Source organism: Ochotona princeps, chromosome 20 (genome assembly GCF_030435755.1).
Source record: "Ochotona princeps isolate mOchPri1 chromosome 20, mOchPri1.hap1, whole genome shotgun sequence".
NCBI lineage: Eukaryota > Metazoa > Chordata > Mammalia > Lagomorpha > Ochotonidae > Ochotona > Ochotona princeps.
The window spans coordinates 21,266,236-21,285,301 of NC_080851.1; the positions used below are offsets into that span (position 1 = coordinate 21,266,236).

General features: G+C 49.1%; 1 protein-coding gene across 1 annotated transcript in view; it reads right to left on the minus strand.

Moving 5' to 3' along the window:
- Positions 1-15,541: 15,541 nt before the first annotated feature.
- The window catches only part of SEPTIN7 (septin 7), a 42,792-nt gene continuing 39,267 nt past the window's right edge, over positions 15,542-19,066 (minus strand). The window contains exons 12-13 of the mRNA XM_004582370.3: positions 17,527-17,666; positions 15,542-16,596 (exon numbers count right to left, since the gene is read on the minus strand). Coding sequence (XP_004582427.3) covers positions 16,557-16,596; positions 17,527-17,666 — 180 coding nt within the window. The 3' untranslated portion in view covers positions 15,542-16,556. The remainder of the gene's footprint in view (positions 16,597-17,526; positions 17,667-19,066) is intronic.

Consider the following 19,066-nt stretch of genomic DNA (forward strand, 5'->3'; position numbering starts at 1 on the left):
AAAGAGAGAGACATTTTTCATCTGTTGGCTCACTCCCCAGATGGCAGCGATAAAACAGGGCACTTGGCCCTGAGGTATTCTCCCAAATCCTGAACCCCAGCCACATTCATACGAACCCCACTTGAGAGCCTGCCCCCCAGCCCCTCCGCAGTACCACGTTGTGGAGCACCAGGGGGCCTGAGCGGCCGGAGGAGCCAGGAGACCCCAGGGCAGAGCCAGGTCTCGAATGGGATCCTGGAGCAAAGGGAGAAGAGGGCGTGAAGGCGCAAGCTGGGAAACGCCAACTCCATCCCGCCGTGTAGTTAGCACCCCTTGAACAGCGCTTGGTTCTGTTTGGACAAATGGACTCTGATGTGAGCTGGATGAAATGTGTGTGTGCAAACTCCGTATGATCTTTGCAACTCTGTAAATCTGAAATTACTACAATTTGAAAACATACCATGGAAGAAATACATTAAAATGATTATTTTTGAAAGATTTATTGATTTTATTTGGAAAGTCAGAGTTAGTTACTGAGACAGAAAGATCTTCCATTTGCTGGTTCACTTCCCAAGTAGCCACAATGGCCCAAAAGTGGGCTGGTCCGAAGCCAGGAGTCAGGAGCCTCCTCCAGGTCTCCCATACAGGTGCAGGGTCCCAAGGCTTTGGGCCATCCTCGACTGCTTTCCCAGGCCACAAGCAGGGAGCTGGATCGGAAGTGGAACACAAGTGGTACACAAGCCCACACCCACATGGGACACAGGTGCTGCGTGGAGGATTAGCCTGTTACGTCAGCACACTACCCCCTAAAATGATTCCATAGTTAAGCAAATACATGATCCAGTGTTCACACTGGGATTTTCTTCTCTAATAATCCAAAATTAATAGTTTACTTATATAAGTTAGCTGATTTGCAGTAAAACCCAAGCCGCTATGAGCAAAAGGCCACACTAGAGAATGGCATTTTGCTTCTTATAGTTTAGATTCTTTTCGCATTTATGTATTCACTTTGTCCTAGATATGTTTGAAAGTAAATATTAGTTTTAAAGTCATGAAGCGACCTACAAGTGTTCTGCAATCGGGAAAATGAACCCCCTTTCCCCTCTGTCATCCAGGCCGGGGCTGACAAAGCTATGTGGCACAGCCCTGGAGCAGCAGCGACGGCGACAGAGGGCTTTCCAGGAAAGCTTAGCATCGCCATGCCAAGTGCATCCAGGCTCCCACACCACGGTGCACAAAAGGCCCTTCAGGACTTTTGGCAGCAGCGCGCTCCACGCATGAGCAGGGAGGGCAGCTTGGCTGGCTCTGGCTGCCTCCCCCTGTGTCCTTCCCACGGACAGCCAGGAGGGTTGCCAGGCTCGAGTGGCCTCTCGCCAGTCCTGGGAGTGGGAGCAGGAGCAGCAAGCGGACTTCCTGCTATGAAGAGGGCAGTGGAGAACGGGGTCAGCAGGCAAGGCCAGCAGAGCAGCCCCTGGCTGGGCATGCACAGGGGGGGCCGGCTCTGGCCTGAAAGAAAGTGGGACCAGAGCCTAGAGGGCAATGCTGAGCAGCAGCTGGGGGATCCCTGTGTCCACCCATCTGCTCTTAGGTCACCCTCTGTGTCCCTGGCACTGGGCTGAAGGTCAGAAATCAAGTGTAACCATGTGCCTGCTCTGGGGACATCTGCTGGCATCATGGCTGCTGAGGGACCATAATAGGCCAAGTTGCATCATAAAGGCAGGTACATGGGCTGCAGGTGTATGGAACACAGCAGCCTTCACACAGGAAGGCCACAAGGGGAGCGGGGGGACAGCTGGTGCTGTTTGTGACACACCTATCCCCAGTGATCGTAGGCCTCCATGAGGTCAGGGAGCCCAAGGTATGCTTTGGCACATCCAGGCTTATCTGCAGTGGTAAGCCAGAGACATACCATGACCACACCTCTTCCGCAGTCACCTGGAAGATAGAAGCATGAGGATTTTGTCACGCAGGCACGGTGCCCTTATCTGTGCTGCCTGAGTGAGTCCCAGGAAGGGTGAGGTGGGGCCACTGCTGCCTTCATTTCCTGTGTCCCACCTGCACCAGCTGACTTCAGTGCCTGTGTGCCCGACTGACAGGCAGGAGCAGCTCTCAAAAGCGCACAATGTTACAGCAGCAGCCGAACCCACCCCGCTCCATCAGCTCATCCTTTCCCGTGGCCTGAAGAACAACAGCCATGATCTGACCTTGGAACTTCTTCACCCGGCTCTGCAGGAGGCAGTGAAGGGGGTCTCAACCATACAGCGCCGTGGGTTGTCCCCAGGAGCTCATGTGTTGGACACATGACCCTAGGGGAGGGTGCTGACGTGTTGTGAACCTGTAAGAGGTGGGACTTGGCAGGAGGTTTTAGCTTGCTGTATTCACTGCTCTGCCTCCCCACTCCAAAGAGCTGGCTTCTTTGAGGTCAGCAAGCCAGGCTGTAAGACATATGTGGAACCCTTAAACTGTGGAAACCCTGTAAACTGTGTGAATTGGTTCCTGAGAGGGAGAAAAAAGCAAAAGAGGAGTGTCTACAAGCAATGAGTGGGTGCTGCTCCAGTGGGCCAACGCGGGGCCAGCGAGGGTGGTAAACCATTGTACAGCCACGCATAGCCACTGGCCTTCCTTGCTGTGCAGGAGTGGCTGAGGAAACCAGGGAAGGCATTGTGGCCCTGGGTTGGACTTACAGACCAGTAAAAGGAGAAAGAGTAGCCAGGTGCAGAGAGAACAGGACGCAGGGTACAAAGTCATTCAGAGGTGAGGAGACCTTGGCCGGCAACTCAGGGAACCCTGGCCAAGGCTTTGCATCTCTGCAGTCTGTAGGAAAGCGCTTGGATCCATCTCTGGCTCACACGGGATCTGGGACTCCAGCCGACACCCTGTTAGAACACGCAGGCTGAAATACCGCACGTGGAAGAGGGAGAGGCAGGCAGGGCCAGGATGGACCCTGTGTGAGTGCTGTGAGAGTACTGGCCACCTGCAAAGAGCTGAGCCCTGGGGAATGGCTTAATCATTCAAGTCCAAAGTGGAACTACGCCATAGTCCCTCAGACTGCAGCACAGACAAGCGCCTGCCTCCTCCACGAAGCACCCTTTGCCATCCCTGGGGCACACTGGGCTTAGCAGCCCTCTGAGAGCCAGGTAGGGGCTGGAGCTGGCTCAGCAGTTCCTACCACAATGGGGACCTGACCCGTGCAAATGACCGATAGCCACAGATCAGACACAGTAACTTCAACTCCTTGTCTCACCCTTGCTACAGGCCACACTGGAATAAGTCCACGACTTCTCATTTTTTCTCCTTTACGTATCTGAGAAATAGGGGGGGAGGGTGATAGAGACCGTGCCAAGGCCCCCAGGCCCACCAGCCTGTGTACTGCCAACATCCTCATGAGCTCGGGTCATGAACTCCATGTCTGAGGAGTCAGTGTTAAGCATAAATACATACACATGCACACATTTATCCGTATGTTACAGTAATTTAATGCTTTCACTCTAACATTCTTAAATGAAAACTATTAACCACCAATCAGCCTATTACAGCCTGCGCCCACTGACCCGAGTGTGTGGCCTTGTTTTCCTGCGTGGGCGCAAGCAGAGGGAGGCGGAAGCAAACCGCTCGGCGGTGTGTGCCTCTCCTGAACCCACGGTCTCGGGCCACGCACTCAGAGCAGTCTCACAGCACTGGGAAGCTTGGCCTTGGCACCTGGTGCTTTGCAGGGCATCAGAGGAGTTCACACTTAGCAGCGACTTGGGGTGTTTATCAAATGGGGGAAAGGGGAGCTTATGATTTATTTGATTTCACTGCCCCCTTGGCTCCAGGCAGAGCCGGCCCTACTATCCTAATTTCAGAAAATAGGCTACTGAAACTTCTAATGGTTACAGAAATCAGTTCAAGTTCACAGGCCACACTCGGAACCATGCTTTTAATGTGTCTTGCAGCCGCGAGGCCAGTGCTGCTTCGGTGTCTCCTCTTACCGATCTTGCCTCTGTCCTCAAAGGGGAGAACAGATACGACCCTCTTCGCTTTTCTGCTACTGCGACCCTTTATCTGACAATGAATTCCTCTGTGAGCCCTTCTCCCCTAACCTGTTTTTTACATTGTGGCAAAATGCACATACTGTCTTCATCACCTTACATGTACGTAACGTCTAAAGCTTGGACAACTCAGGACCTTACCTCCAAAAACCTTCTCATGGCTGTGAATGACTTAGGAAAAGCGTTCACTTTTCTCTTAAAAAGGATGGCCGCAACTCACACTTCCTGGCGTGAGTGCGTGATGCAGGAACTCTGCTGCCATCTGGTGGCTATGAAGCAGCAAGCATGCGGTGCGGACAGGGTTTTGATGGCAGCCTCAAGCTCCTGCCCCTACCTCCAAAATTCGCCTTCGCTGAAGCCTCTGATGGGTTTTTGGCAGATTCACTTACTGAATTTATCCCTTATCTGAAACTATGAGTAAACAAATAAAAACACTTTGTTGCCAAAATGATTTAATCATTGATACTCTTGTCAATGACTGACTACTGAAATCATGGCCAACCTCAACAGAAGAATCTTAAAACAGAATATCAGGCCAACCTTTTCTAACTTCCTGATTAAACTTTCTGTCACACAAGAGCATCAGTTAGACAATTATGCGCATCGGGGTGTGCAATTATGAGCACACAACACTGCTGATTGAAGGTTTCCACACATTGAACAGGTGTCAGATATGAGTTTCCTTGAGGCTCCATCAGTGAACCGTGGAGACCTACACCAAACCACGGGGATGTGTGCAGCTCACAGAGCACCTCCGTGTCCATCACCTGCTTACATCTGTGAGGGTGGCTGGGCAGGCGGGAGCATCTCGATTCACAAATGGAAATACCAAGTGCAGCTCCCCCAAGGCATCAGTGCAGGGAAGGTCCACCCAGGTGTGCTTGTCATGGCCACCTACATCTGCGTTCAGATCAACCAGAGACCCAGAAGGTCCTTTACTTCTGCGTGCAGTTCTGAATCCCTCAGGGCCCAGGAGAGGCACCTGTGGAACAGCTGCCCTGTGGTCTTAGTGTCACATGTATCTTTCAAGACATGTATGACACACAGAAATATACAAAACAGTTCCAGGGAAAAAGCACCTAACGACAAGCCAGGCTTAAAGAAATTTGAGGTCAAATTGGAAGAGAAGTAAGTAAACCATTCTCCAGAGTTTTTTTATTTGTTGACATTTATTTGGTTTTATTGGAGAGGAGAGACAGAAAGTTCTTCCATCCGCTGGTTCACTCCCCAAGTGGCCACAATAGCTGGAGCTGAGCTGACTTGAAGCCAGGAGCCCAGAGCCTCTTCTGGATCTCCCATGCACATGCAGGGTCCCAAGACTTTGGGCCATCTGGCACATGAGCCGGTGCCCATATGGGGCCCCAGTTCATGCAAGGTGAGGATTTAGTCACTGGGCCATCGTGCTGGGTCCCATTCTCTAGTTTCAAAAAATACACAGCTCCAAGCCAAGCCCAGTCAAGTCATGTAGAATGCAGGAATATCCCCATTGTAAAAGTGTGACCTTTGATCGCTGCTATATTGAACTAGATCTACATCCAGGGTTGGATATGCTGGTCAGCCTGCGAGCGGGCATTCCTGGCCCGCTGGGCTGCGCTTAGGACTGCCTTGTGTACACACCACTCTTGGGCCATAAAGGGACTGTGCGGGCGCCCAGGCAAGCCCAGCCCTTTGGTTCCACTCTGCTCTCCATTGCTGCACAAATGTGTCCCAGGCCACAGGGACCTGGCAACTTCTGGTCCATGTCCCAGGAGATACATCCAGTGGAGTCCAAGCAGAGTGCTTCTTAGGAAGCCCCGGGGCCAGCAGTGTTGGTGGCAGTACTGATCAGCTGTCCTTCCAGCAAGCACCCTACCCTTCCTAGGCTGTCCCCCATCACGGCAGCAGGGTCAGCCGGGTGGCCTTCCCACACCCCGCCACCCGGTTCCTCTGTAAAAACCACCAACTTTGACAAGGCCTGGCCACAGAAAGAGAGAGGCTTTCCTGTGAAGTGTTTTAGGATTCTATAGTTTGAGACCAGCTTGCTTTTAATGTACATTCAGAAAGAAATCCAGGCAGAAACACAGGTTGCTTGGGTTCAGGGAAACTTAAGATATCATGGGGTGAGTACGTGTGAACCCAACGACGTGTTTAAACATCTCAACAGGTGCCATCACAGATCACAGGGTTGGGGCTGGCATAGTGGTGCAGTGGGTGAAGCTGTAGGCTGCAAGGCCAGCATCTCATATAGGTGCCAGTTCAAGTCCCGGCTGCTCCACTTTCAATCCAACTTCCTGCTATCTGTCTGGGAAATGCAGCAATGGATGGCCCAAACGTTTGGGCTCCTGCACCCACCTGGGACACCAGGATGAAGCTCCTGGCTCCTGGCTCCTGGCTTTGACCTGGCCCAGTGCCGATCGTTGTAGCTATGGGAAGAGTTAACCAGAGGATGGAATATTCTTTTCCCCTCTCTCTCCCTCTAAATCTGCCTTTCAAAAAATTTCCTTTTTTCAAAAAGATCACAAAGTCACACTGAGACCCAGGAGCTCGGTATGTGCCCAGGGCATTGCATGGAGCTGGTGACTCCCACCCAAGAAGCCAGTGTCTGTCCTTCCATCTGCCTGGCTCTCCTTGTCAGCCAATCAGGGTCTGTCGTACTAACAACAGTGACAGAGGGAAGTGACAGACTCAGAGGGGGCCAGTTCCGGCACCTGTGCTCTGCGTCTCAGCGCTGACCGTAGGCACCTCCCACCGGCCGGTGCACGCAGCACAACCCCCGCTTCCGCCAGAGCATGGCCACAGGTCCAGGGACGGGCCAAAGAAGTGGGAGCAGAAAATCAAACCCAGCAGGTGGGAGACCTCAAAGCATCCAGCGGTCTCTCCTGGGAGGGCCTGGGGGCAGACACTCTGTGGCCAGCTGCAGCTACACATCCAGTTCCCTGAGCATCCAGTCCAAAGGTTGCTGAGAAACAATTTCCTGGAAGGGCGAGGAGTAGGGAAAGGCAACCTGTTTCTGCGAGACTGAAGGTCCTGCCCATCTTTGCTGCCCCATCCCAGGGAGGCAGGGAGCCATGCTGGGAAAGGCGGCCACAGGGAGGGGAGCTTTGGCAGAACATAGCGTCTAATGCCTCTCTTGGGAGGGGCAGGCAGAATATTCTGGAATAATCCATGAGGCTTTGCTTAGCAGAATCTGGTCTCTTGCTCTATGTTCTCTACCCCTCCAGATCAGGTTTCCCCCTCTGCTACTACAAACACCTGCGCCAAGTTCGCAGCCCCCAAAACATCACATTTCATGGCATCCCAAACCCTCCAAGGAGACCTGGGTGAATTGTGCTGTGCAAGAGGTTGATGCTGCGGCATCACTGCCCTCTGGCGGTCATAAGTAATTATGACAGGCACTGTGGTGGGAGTTGGCTTAACATCTGCCCCCTACCCTTTCATCTTCAGATACCAGCTCCCTCTAAAAGGCGCAAAAGTGGGAAGTGCACAGGGGTGGGGGAAGGCAAGTCCCCACCCAGCTCACATTCACGCAGCCAGTCTATCAGACATTGTCAATCAGCTCTTCAAGCAGCCAGAAGAACCATGGTGAGGGCTCAGGGTCAAATTCCTGCTGAGCTCACCTCCTGCAGTCCTGGGGACTCCTAATGCCGCACACCACATGCACCCAGCAGCCAGGCTGGATGCTACAAGCAGAGGCTGCAGTCTGTTCCTTGGAGCCATCAGGGAGCCAATAAGCCTGCCGTTGCCCCACAGCTCATTCCACACGCCTGCAGACCCCCTGGGAAGGCCCTTTCCCCACCCTGGTTCTTAGCAGGAGGAAAAGAAGACCACCCTGCAGCCGGGGCAGTGCTAAGTCAGAGGCCAGAAACCTGTAGAGGTAGTGGTCCCACCCTCTACTCCCCACCCATCCAATCCAAAATAAACCAGCTCTGAACTGTGTACAGGGGGGTGGTGTGTGTGTGTGTGTGTGTGTGTGTGTGTGTGTGTGTCTTTTTTCTTTCTTTTTTATTCCCTCCTAAGACAAACTTTAAGCTTGGAGTTGTAATCCGCAGCCCACTGGGTGGTGCACACAGGGTTGGGAAAGGAGAGGAATGGGACAGAGGATGAAACCACGGGGCTTGCTGGTTCCGGTGTAATGACATGAGTGGGTTCAGGCACTGATGGGGAGTGGGAGATCCCTGGGGATGACCTCATGACCACCATGGCCTGAACCTGACCGCAGGAGGAGGGAGAGGTCTCTGGGGAGCCACTGCAGTATCCTCTTATGGCATTGGCCTGGGATGGACCAGGTGCTGTCACAGCCCCTGGGGGAGAAAGCTTGGGGCAGCATCCGAAGACCCAGGCTGACCCCAGGCCAAAGGTGGAGCCCCACCCACCACAGGAGAGACCAGAGCAGGGACAAGTAATTGATGAGGAACCAGTGGTATTCAATGGGAGAGGTGTGAGTATGTGTGTTGGGGGGGCAGCGGGAAAAGGCACCTCCACAGCAGGGCGGGGAGGGGGAGTGTCTACTGGCCCCATGCAGGAAGGCTGGTCTGGTCCTGGCTCATCCTGCTTGGGTTTTGCAGTTGGAGTGCTAGGCCTTGTACATGGGCAACCACCATGAAAGCCAGCCTTCACCGCAGAGGAGGGGGTCCACAGCAAGACCAATTCATGGTTTGCATTTTACGTCTTTTATTAAGAGGCAAGGGGAAGGGGTGTCCTTGAACTGTACTCTCTGAAAAGTGGGAGCCGGGGGAAAAATCTGGAAAGCTGAGGCTTACTGGGCCACAGCTCTTCCCCAGATGTTCGCAACTTTGAGAACAACAGCAGTACAAGCATCAGAAGCAGTCCAGGTGAGCTCTGGGTGTGGGGACAGTGACCAGAGAAACCTCCCGAGGGTCCAGGCTCTGGGGCTGCCCGTGTGCAGCTGGCGGTGAGGAGGGGGCAGCTGTACAGGGACAGCCACCATAGGCAGGCACCGCAGATCACCCACTGCTGTACTCACAGCTGGTCCATGAGGCCTGGGCTGCCTATGCACTTCCAAGGCTCAGGTTAGCTGCAGCATGGGCTCCTCAGGGGCGCAAATCCCTGAGCGAGAGTTTTCAGTGCCAGGGCTGGAAGGGTACCGTTGTCTGTCATGGTTCTCCCTCACCTCGTCGGCAACACCCTCTCTAATGGGGACCCAGCGGAACCTCCCTGGAGTGGACCCTCTACAACATAGGGGGCTTGCGTGGGAATGTACGCCAGGAGTTCCCCGAGGCCTGGGTTTGGTCACTGGGCACAGGCCATAAGACCCTCTACAATCCTGGGACCCAGAAGCACTGGCAGAGGAACCTGTGTGAAGCCATGGGTGTGAAGGTCTTTGTTGGAGTTTACACTCGCCTGTAATACCTGCGCAGACATGTTCACTGTAGGCTTCTCTGTGAGACTGAAAAGCTGCCCACTCAGCAGATGGAGCCCGTGTGGCAGCCTCTGGTCCTCCAGGTCTTCCTGCATGACCCCCTCTGACCCCCGCCATCCTCGCCCCAGGGAAGAGTTAGAGGCCCAGCACGGAGAAGTCACGCTGCCTCGGGGTCACGCTGCCCTTGGGGCTGTGCTGCTCTCCAGGGTCATCTGCCCTGGGAGGGCGCCAGCCACCATGTCATGAGGACACTCAGGCAGTCCTCAGGAGACACACTGACAGGTGACAGCCAGTGTGATGTTACAGTCACCTTGGTTGCAAACTTTTCTGGCACCATCCAGGCCCTAAGTGGACTATGTCCTGGGCCACCATATTTACTGCACGTCCCAGCTAGACCCAAACAGCCTCTTCCTCAGTTCACCTGCCAGGTCACTTGAGAAGCCTAGAGTACAAAGGGTATTGTTACAGCTTTACTGCGGTTTAAATGTTACTGCTGCCAGAACTGGAAGGCATTTGTTACACAACAATGGAGACCTAACCCTGTTCTAATCCAGTAGTGAGGAGTTCCGTGGCCGTGTCACAGGATGTCGGGAGCTGTAACGGACCTTGCATGCTCAGAGCAGGTGCTCCAAACACCGGGTACCCTTTTATGATTCTGTTCATTCTCTCAGACTTCCAAGGGAGTTGTCTCACTGGGTCAGCAGGCATGCTGCTCAGCTGGCACACTCTCAGCTGTTCCTCCCCAGTGGGTGGGATGCAGCTAGCCCCCGCCCCCCCAGCAGTACAAGATGAAGCGTTCAGGACAGGAGCTGTAATCAGGCCAATCCCACCGGAATAGAGACCACACTGTACCTTCCATGCTCCGGAGTACGACAGCGGGTCTGGGCAGGCTCTGATGGGATGGGTGCAGGTTCAGCAGAGGAAATGCCAACACGAGTTCCTAGACTGTGGCCAGCTGGCATCTATGGCCAGCAGCCAAAAGGTCTGAGCTGAGAATTCCACTTCAGTGAATCACGTTAGTTTTGGGTTTGTTCGGAAAAGTGCTAAGCCACAGGTTTGTACAATCATCTTGAAGATGGATCCCTGGCGGGTGTGGGGTTACTGACAACCATCGCTTCATCCCAACAGATAAAATACTGTCCTTTTGGAAAATGGGGGGGGGGGGGAGGAGACTCACAGTAACACCAAGGCCCACGCCACATACCAACAGCTTCACCTGGGCCCGGTGGCATAGCCTAGCGGCTAAAGTCCTTGCCTTGAATGCGCTGGGATCCCGTATGGTCTCCGGTTCTAATCCCGGCAGCTCTACTTCCCATCTAGCTCCCTGCTTGTGGCCTGGGAAAGCAGTCGAGGACGGCCCAAAGCCCTGGGACCCTGCACTCGTGTGGGAGACCCGGAGGAGGTTCCTGGTTCCCGGCTTTGGATCGGCACAGCACCGGCCATTGGCTACTTGGGGAGTGAATCATCGGAGGAAGATCTTCCTCTCTCTCTGTCTCTCCTCTCTGTATATCTGACTTTGTAATAAAAATAAATAGATCTTTAAAAAAACCAAACAACAGCTTCACCTGCCATTTGTCCAGTTGCTTAAATTACTGGCATAGCCAAGAGTTAGGGGACGTCAATGCCAGTGAGCGGAACATGAATTTAAATATCAGAGGCCAATGAAATTCAAAGACAACAGAATTAAATGGAGTGAATTTTAAGTCTCTGTTACACCAAGCCAGGTTGGTGCCCCAGATGACAGCCACTCGGTGGGAATTCCGCGCTCTGCTCTTTACTCGGGAATATCTGGGGAGATGTCCCTGGGACAGACCTGGAAGGGAGCCCTTCCCAAGAGAGCGCGAACAATAGTGTACTGCTGCTGCCTGCTCACGGTCCCCCTGCTCACGGACCTCTGCTCCACGGAGGGCCAGCTACTTCCCTCTCTCTACCCCAGGGATTCAGGCTTCGGGGGGCACTGCATTGCGACAGGTCCACCAATGCCGAGTCCGTGTGCGGCCAGCGAGGTTCCAGCCTGCTCTGAGAGCCTGGCCCAGGTCATGCTCCCCTTTCACTTGACCCTTGGCCATCTGGCCACACCCAGCAGCCCCGGGGCCATTTTCAGGCCAAGAATAGTCTTCATTCTTCCCGTGGAGCTTTGAAAGGCCTCTTCTAAAGAACACAGGCCATTGCTGGCCCTCCTTTTCTGCTGACAACAGCTGTTAACTTTTGAGCACTCTGGATGAATCCCCAAGTACGGGAGCCCAGAGTGTTTGACAAGCAGCAGTGTTTCCTGAGTTGAGAGCCTGACACCCACCTTGGCACCACACACTTCTCTGCTGACCAAAGCTGTGGAGCTCCTCCGGGGCGGCCCTTGCAGAAACATGCTCGCTCATCGACTCTGAGAGCTAGGGACTCCTCGTGGCACTCCACACACACACCGACAACGAATCACCCCAGGCCTGGAGACATGGTAGTTCCAGGTCAGGGCCCGAACAGATCATCACTTCCACTAGCCTGCAAAGTCAGAATCTCAAAGTCCAAATGCTTTCCTGTGAGTCACAAAGTCCTCCTCACCCAATCAAGGAGAGGTGGGCTTGGCAAAGTGACATGGGCTCTGCACCTAGGGTATTAGTGGGTTCTACGTTCCTTCCTCCAGACCTCCTGGTGCCCAGACAGCTGTGTGCTACACAGAACACACCTCAGACACATGGCGGCAAGGCTGCCTGACTCAAGCACACAGGGCCTGCTAGCACCAAGATGAGTCAAACGCCAGCTTTGCAAGTTACCACTCGCCTCTTGGCACATTGCAGGAAGTCTCCAAGGCGCCACATCTGTAAAATGAAGATGCTGTTACAGATTAAACAAAGTTAATGCAAGCTGCTACTGTCTGCAGTACAGTAAGCATGCAATAAATGGACAGCACTATTACAAAAAGGATATGGGAAAAATCCTACATGAAGTGTGAGGGTCTTTCAAAGGGGTAATGAAAATGGGATTAAAAGGTAATTTTACTTCAGTGCAAAAAAACTGAAATCCATGCATTTCATAACACACGCTATGAACTTTTCGGAAGACCCCTCATATGCACAATTTCAAAAATTTGTGCAGCAAAGGAATTTCATCTTTTAATTCTATTTTCTTCCATGAACTTTCTGACATTTCCTCAGTCAAGGGTTTTTGCGTCCGTTGGCAAGTTTGCAACCAGAGAGGATTTCAATGTCCCGCAGGAGACAAAGTCTCCTTCCACAGCAACTAGTTCGTCAGAGCAGTCTTGGGCCCTGGACGATAGACTGCGCACACGCTACCTGGATTAATGGCCTTCCCGGTGCAAGAGTGCTAATAATTCACTGGGAAATTGGGAAGAGAGTGCTACCCTTTTTGTACTTTTTGGGGGGTTTCAGGGGTGGGCCTTTGGCCTACTAATCGCACCCTTGTTAAAATGCCTGCATCCCACATCTGTGTGCCTGCGTTCAATTTCCAGTTCCAGCTCCTATGCTAGCTTCCTGCCAGGGCAGACGCTGGCTCAGTCAAGGCTCACACATATATCTGGGGAATGAATCAGCAAATAGAGGCCATGCCTTCCTCTCAGGTAAATATTATTTCTTTAAAAAGGTTGGGGCCCAGCGCAGTAGCCTAGTGGCGAAAGTCTACCTTGCACGCACCAGGATCTCATATGGCGTTTGGTTCTAATTCCAGTGGCCCCACTTCCCACCCAGCTCCCTGCTTGTGGCCTGGGAAAGCAGTTGAGGACAGCCCCAAAAAAGCCTTGGGACCCTGCACCCGTGTGGGAGACCCGGAAGAAGCTTCTGGCTTCGGATCAGCTCAGGCCTGGCCATTGCGGTCGCTTGGGGAGTGAACCATCGGACGGAAAATCTTCTTCTGTCTCTTTTCCTCTCTGTATATCTGCCTTTCCAATATAAATGAATAAATCTTTTTTTTTTTAAAAAAGTATACAGTTGTTTCACAATGTTTACAAAATAGTAAATTTAAACATTTAAAAATTGTCATCATCATTACATGCTCAAAAATACTTTTAGTAAGGCAAATAGGACAGGTTTGGAAGTGTGACCTATGTAACTTTTTTTTTTAAGATTTTATTATCATTGGAAAGCCGGATATACAGAGAGGAGGGGAGACAGAGAGGAAGATCTTCTGTCCGATGATTCACTCCCCAAGTGAGCCGCAACAGGCCGGTGCGCGCCGATCTGATGCCAGGAACCAGGAACCTCTTCCAGGTCTCCCACGCAGGTGCAGGGTCCCAGTGCATTGGGCCGTCCTCGACTGCTTTCCCAGGCCACAAGCAGGGAGCTGGGTGGGAAGTGGAGCGGCCGGAATTAGAACCGGCGCCCCTTTGGGATTCCGGGGCGTTCAAGGCAAGGACTTTAGCCGCTAGGCCACGCCGCCGGGCCCGACCTATGTAACTTTCTAAACCCAACATCTGCACTTGGCTGCATTCATGGTCATTATGCCACAATCTAATAAGGCTTCATATCAAATTCATTATCAAAGTCACACCAATCAGCAGCGCATTTGGTAAAGAAACAATCTAACCCCACTCCATTAGGTGGCAGCATAACTCTGTACCACCTGACAGATCTCAAGGTTGAGGTGCTTAGGAATCACCGGCCTTGCTGTTTCTAAGCTGCTTTCTTACACAATTTTTCACAGGTCGTTCAGCAAACACAATCCTGAGCCTACTTCAAAGGCTCAGATCAAGAATCAGGACTCAGGGAAGCTACTGAACAAGTCCTGCTGCAGGTTCAGAGAAAGGCCCAGGACAACAGGAACGGAGCCTCCCAAAGTCACAGTACTTTAACCAGTTATTTTGTTTAATAAATTCTGTCGTTTTGCATTCTCCAAACTCAGTAGTCTCTTCTTCACTCCCTGAAATCTAAGCTTTTTGGGAAAAGAAGTCAACCTATCTTTTTTAACACCAATAGTGGAAAAAACAAAGAATAAAAGGGGAAAAAAAGAAACCCACTACTTCTTCCCGAACCCCTGACTTTAGTTTTGGCACAAAGATTGGCTTACAGGAACAAGTGCAGCTCTACCTTGCACGGGACACACCCCAACACCTGCACCGTCCCACTGTGTCTTCTCTGAAGGAGCCAATTGCATCCCATTACCTTCCCCAAATCAACTGCATTTTAGCAATAAGAAAACTTTTCTGTAATTTTTAACCAGTGCTGGTTCAAATGAGGATGGAAGTTACAGTACTGTTAGATGCAGTACATTATAGTACTGGCAGTCCCTGCCTTTAAACAGTATGACTCACCATAAATAGTTTTTAAGTTTTATGATGGTGTGAGATTGGGCAGCAGGCAGTAAGCTGCAGGTAGCAGCCAGCCATGCGAAGGGGAAGCAGTTACAATCCACTGTGTTGTGCTGCTGAGTAGGTCGTGTGTCACACGCATGTTTGATTAATGATATTTCAATTTGATGGGTAGACAGCACTCAATGACCATCTGCATTCTTATGTTTCTTCTTTAAACCTCTTATTTCTTTGGGTAGGGGAGAGGGAGAGAAGGAAGGAGCCTCTTCCATGTGTTGATGTCAGTCCCTGCAGGGGCTAGTGCTCCATACCAGGCACAGTCCCAAGTGGTGTCTCAGCCCCGCGAAGGCATGCTTCCCACAAACTCTACTTTCGAAACAGTTTCTTGGATGAATTATGGAAAGTCAAAACCTACACTATGAATGATTATCCCATAATATGCTTTATAGTTTATAACTAAGCATGTTTTAAGGAATAAACAGCAAGTATACTGATTTACCTAAATGTTCAGATTTGAATCAAACAATACATGGGCTAATAAAATTATTTCTTTCTACTTGGCCCACTAATTTTAAAAGGTCAACAGATGTGATGAAACATTTTAAAGTAATACACTGAATTGTATGTCATAAAACATGCTAAGATTTGATGTTAAAGAAAATTATACTAACCTCTTTCAGTTTTTAAAAAATTCCATTTCCATGCATTTTAAGGTACGTCTTATCTGAAAGACCTGAAAATTGTCCTCATAGAAATAACCATTTTAATAGGAGGCAGTAAAACAGAGTAAATGCACATTCTAAATGAGACACAGATGAAATGTAATTGTGGAGGAGACAAATTCAAGCTGAAAAGCTCCTTCTGAAAATGTATTCTATTCCTGTACATCAACTGTAGAATATAAAACCTCACACTCTATTACATCACAACATTGTTTATTATGTGAATTTTTTTACAATACAAACAAAAAAATACAGAAATGCAATATATGAATACAGCTAAATGCAGACTGGTGGCTTTTCTCCCTTCAAGAGGCCTTTCCCCATTTCTAGCCAAATAGACACTGCATATAGGTAGAAACAGGTTGGTCGTCAGCTTCACAATTTTGCCTAGAAATGATCTATGAATGCATTTTTTCCCTGCTACTTACCATAAAGTGTAAAAAGGGAATAATAGGAGTTTGCTTGTTGGTTCCTACCATACGAAAGATGCTACTTTCTATTTTAGCAGGGCCAATATATGGAAAATATCTAAATTAAATGTTATTTCAGAAATGAAGCATAATGAGTCTGGCTAAAGAGGGTACTAAATGAGAATATATATTTAAAGAATCCAAACAAACAAACAAACAAAAAAAGTCTGTTATAAAAAAGCTCTAGGTGCACTGTAAGCATATAGGTTTTTTTTTTCCATGTGTATTTTAAACAATGGAAGTGTCAAAAAATAGGGTCAACTGTGTTAGACTAAATTACATTATTGTATATGCTGCACTGAATGGAACCTCTGCATTATAATTATGAGAAGCATAGTTTGCATCATATTATGGCAATTCATCCTCAATGAAAACTTTCCAAAGTCCTTTTATCTTGGAATATCCTGTAAACAATCAAACCACCAGAACATGATTGTACAACAGTAAAATGTTCTCTTGCATTAAGTTGAAGACATCTGTTTAATAATTAAAAAAAAAACAAAAACAAAAAAACAAAAAACAAAACCAGGAAAGGTACTCAGAGCTGTTATTTTCTAAGTACACCACACCCTAGACAATTCAAGGCATCTTAATCTCCATCAAGAACAAAAAAATAACTTTTGTCATGCTGTTAAATCCATCATTATGGATAAAATTGGTGCAAATTGGTCAAACGGATCCAACAAACACTGACGTCCAAGCTGGCATATTGGCAACTCGCGGAACTGGTGGTCAGGAGAGTTAGAAGATCTTCCCTTTCTTCTTGTTCTTTTCCAAGGTTCTAAATGATTGCAACAAAATAAAAAATGAAGGTGAATCATCACAGAAAAATTTTAAGAGACAAAACACGGCGGCAATAGCAAACTCACAATTAGGATAGATTTTCAAATCCATTTCCTCATTTTAAAAAACTGCAAAAAGTAAAACAATGCAGACGAGCTAGCCTATGGGTAGTATCTTTTTTAAAATACAAATTATTTGCCAAAATTCCGGGGTAAGCAGTTTAAAAAGACACAGCAAAATCCAATTCCAACATATAATTCTTCCCAAATGAAGCTGCACAAATTGAAAAGGATCAACTGAGGTTTTTCTTCCACTGCTCTTTGCAGCCTGAAATGCATCTGCTTTTACAGACGTACTGGCATTATGTTTAGGGAAAAAGGCATCAGAAGGACAATGTTAGGAAAGTGTTACAGAACAAATGTGTCTTTAGAAGGGTAAATTACAGAATCTTAACAGGATGCAACTCTTTCCCATTTTGAATGGAACTAATAAGAAAAAAACCATATATTAGATATCCAGCAGTTTATCCTGAAGACATCATTCAAAACAATTGAAATAGATTCCAAAATATATAGAAGATCTCTAGAATGTGAGGGCCTCTATACGTCCCCACATGGAAAAACCACCACCATGGTTCACCCTGATACACTCACTGACTGTGGCGATAACCGGGGCGAACATAATGAAGCTGCTGAAGAGCCTGGGAAGCTGAAGCCGTGGGAAACAGATGCAAACAACCCTGCTACAGCACACACACACTGCTACCGCCACCCAGCCACACTCCTCCATGAAAATACGGATTCTCGGGATACATAATTAATGAGTGAGGACTTTTTATATGTGTAGATTCTAAGGTTTTCATAATAAATAGGGAAACAAAAGTTTAAACATTAATACACAAATTTCTTAGGGATCTAACATTAGTTACCTTGAAGAGTTCTGTTGTTCTAAAATACGTTGTTGAGCTTCCCAGTTTGCTTTCTCATCCTCAAACTGGCGGCGTTTTTCCTCTAATTCTTTGTGCTGTGCTTCCAAATTCTTTTTCATTTGCTCGTGGCGCCGTTGGAGCTAAATTACAGCATAAGATATAAAACAAAAGGACTTAGTGCATCAGTGCAGAACTGAATTTCACCCAGGTTTTTCTAATGCGAAGAGAATGAACACTGTATCAGAGGAACGCCTGGCACTGGGGAGCGTCCGTCCACTGTAAGACCTGTCACCTCAAAGGCCAGTGGCCCTAGACAGGAATCCTGGGAAATAAGCATAAAAATACAACAAACTTACAGCTGAGTGGTACTGTACAGCAGTCATTTCATTTTTCTGTTTATTGATACACTGGAAGCTGAGCAAGGAAGATTTCACTGCTCCCTTTGGACAGATGGGCTCACTAGCCCAAGAGTGGTCAAGTCTAAAATCTGTCTCTTAATTCCAAACTGCGAAAGCCGAGACAGGTGTAAAGGAAGTGGTGGGTAATGATCTAAGAGTTCCAAGATCTCATTAAGGTTTCCTGGTTCCTGTGACATCGTGGTTCTGACATTGGGCTTCGTTCATATGAATCACTTGGAGTACTTACTGAAAATAGAGAAAGCAAGACTGTATACACCCTGCAGACCTAGAATCTCTGGGTGCCAAGACCAGGAACTCTAAATTTTTAATAATCAGGTGGATCCTTCCTGTGCTGCCAATAAATGCTGCAGGTAACACTGGAGCTAAGTGGGAAACATCCAAGCAAGTACACGCAGAAATCAAGAGCGGAGATTTCACAGAGCAATAGAGAAATGTTTTCATTTAGGCACCAATTTCTGAAGAAAATGTCAACAAATTAAGAAGAACAGATATCCTACTATAGTGAACACCAAGGACTACTCAAATCTTCAAGAGTCGAGGAACTACATTCTATTAAAGATTTTATTATGCTGCTGAGTTAACATTTTGAATTTGCATGATGCAATTTTACATGCTATTTGTTTTCTTATTTTTTAAGTCATATTTATTATACTCCCTGCAAGAATTTCATATAGTCCCTATAAAGTCTTGAGCTGCTCTACTTCTAATCTAGCTCACTGCAAACACATCTGGGAAAGCAAAGGAAGACAGCCCAGATGTGTGCGACCTGCCACCCACTTGGGATACACGGATCAAGTTTCAGGCTCCTGGCTTTGGCCTGGACCATCTTGCCCCACCTGTTACGGTCATTTACAACGTGAACCAGTGGATGAAGATCTTTCTCTCTCCCCAATCATGTTGCTTTTCAAATAAAAAAAATCTAAAGAAAGAAAATGCTTTGGGCCAGTGCAGTAGCACATTAAGCCTCAGCCTACAATACAGACATCTCACGTTGGTGCCAGTTCAAGCCCCAGGTACTCCACTTCTCATCCAGTGGCACTGGAAAGCAGAGCAGGCTGGTCCAAGCCCTTGGACCCCTGCACCCACGTGGAAGAAGCGGCTCCTGGCTTTGGATGGGCGCA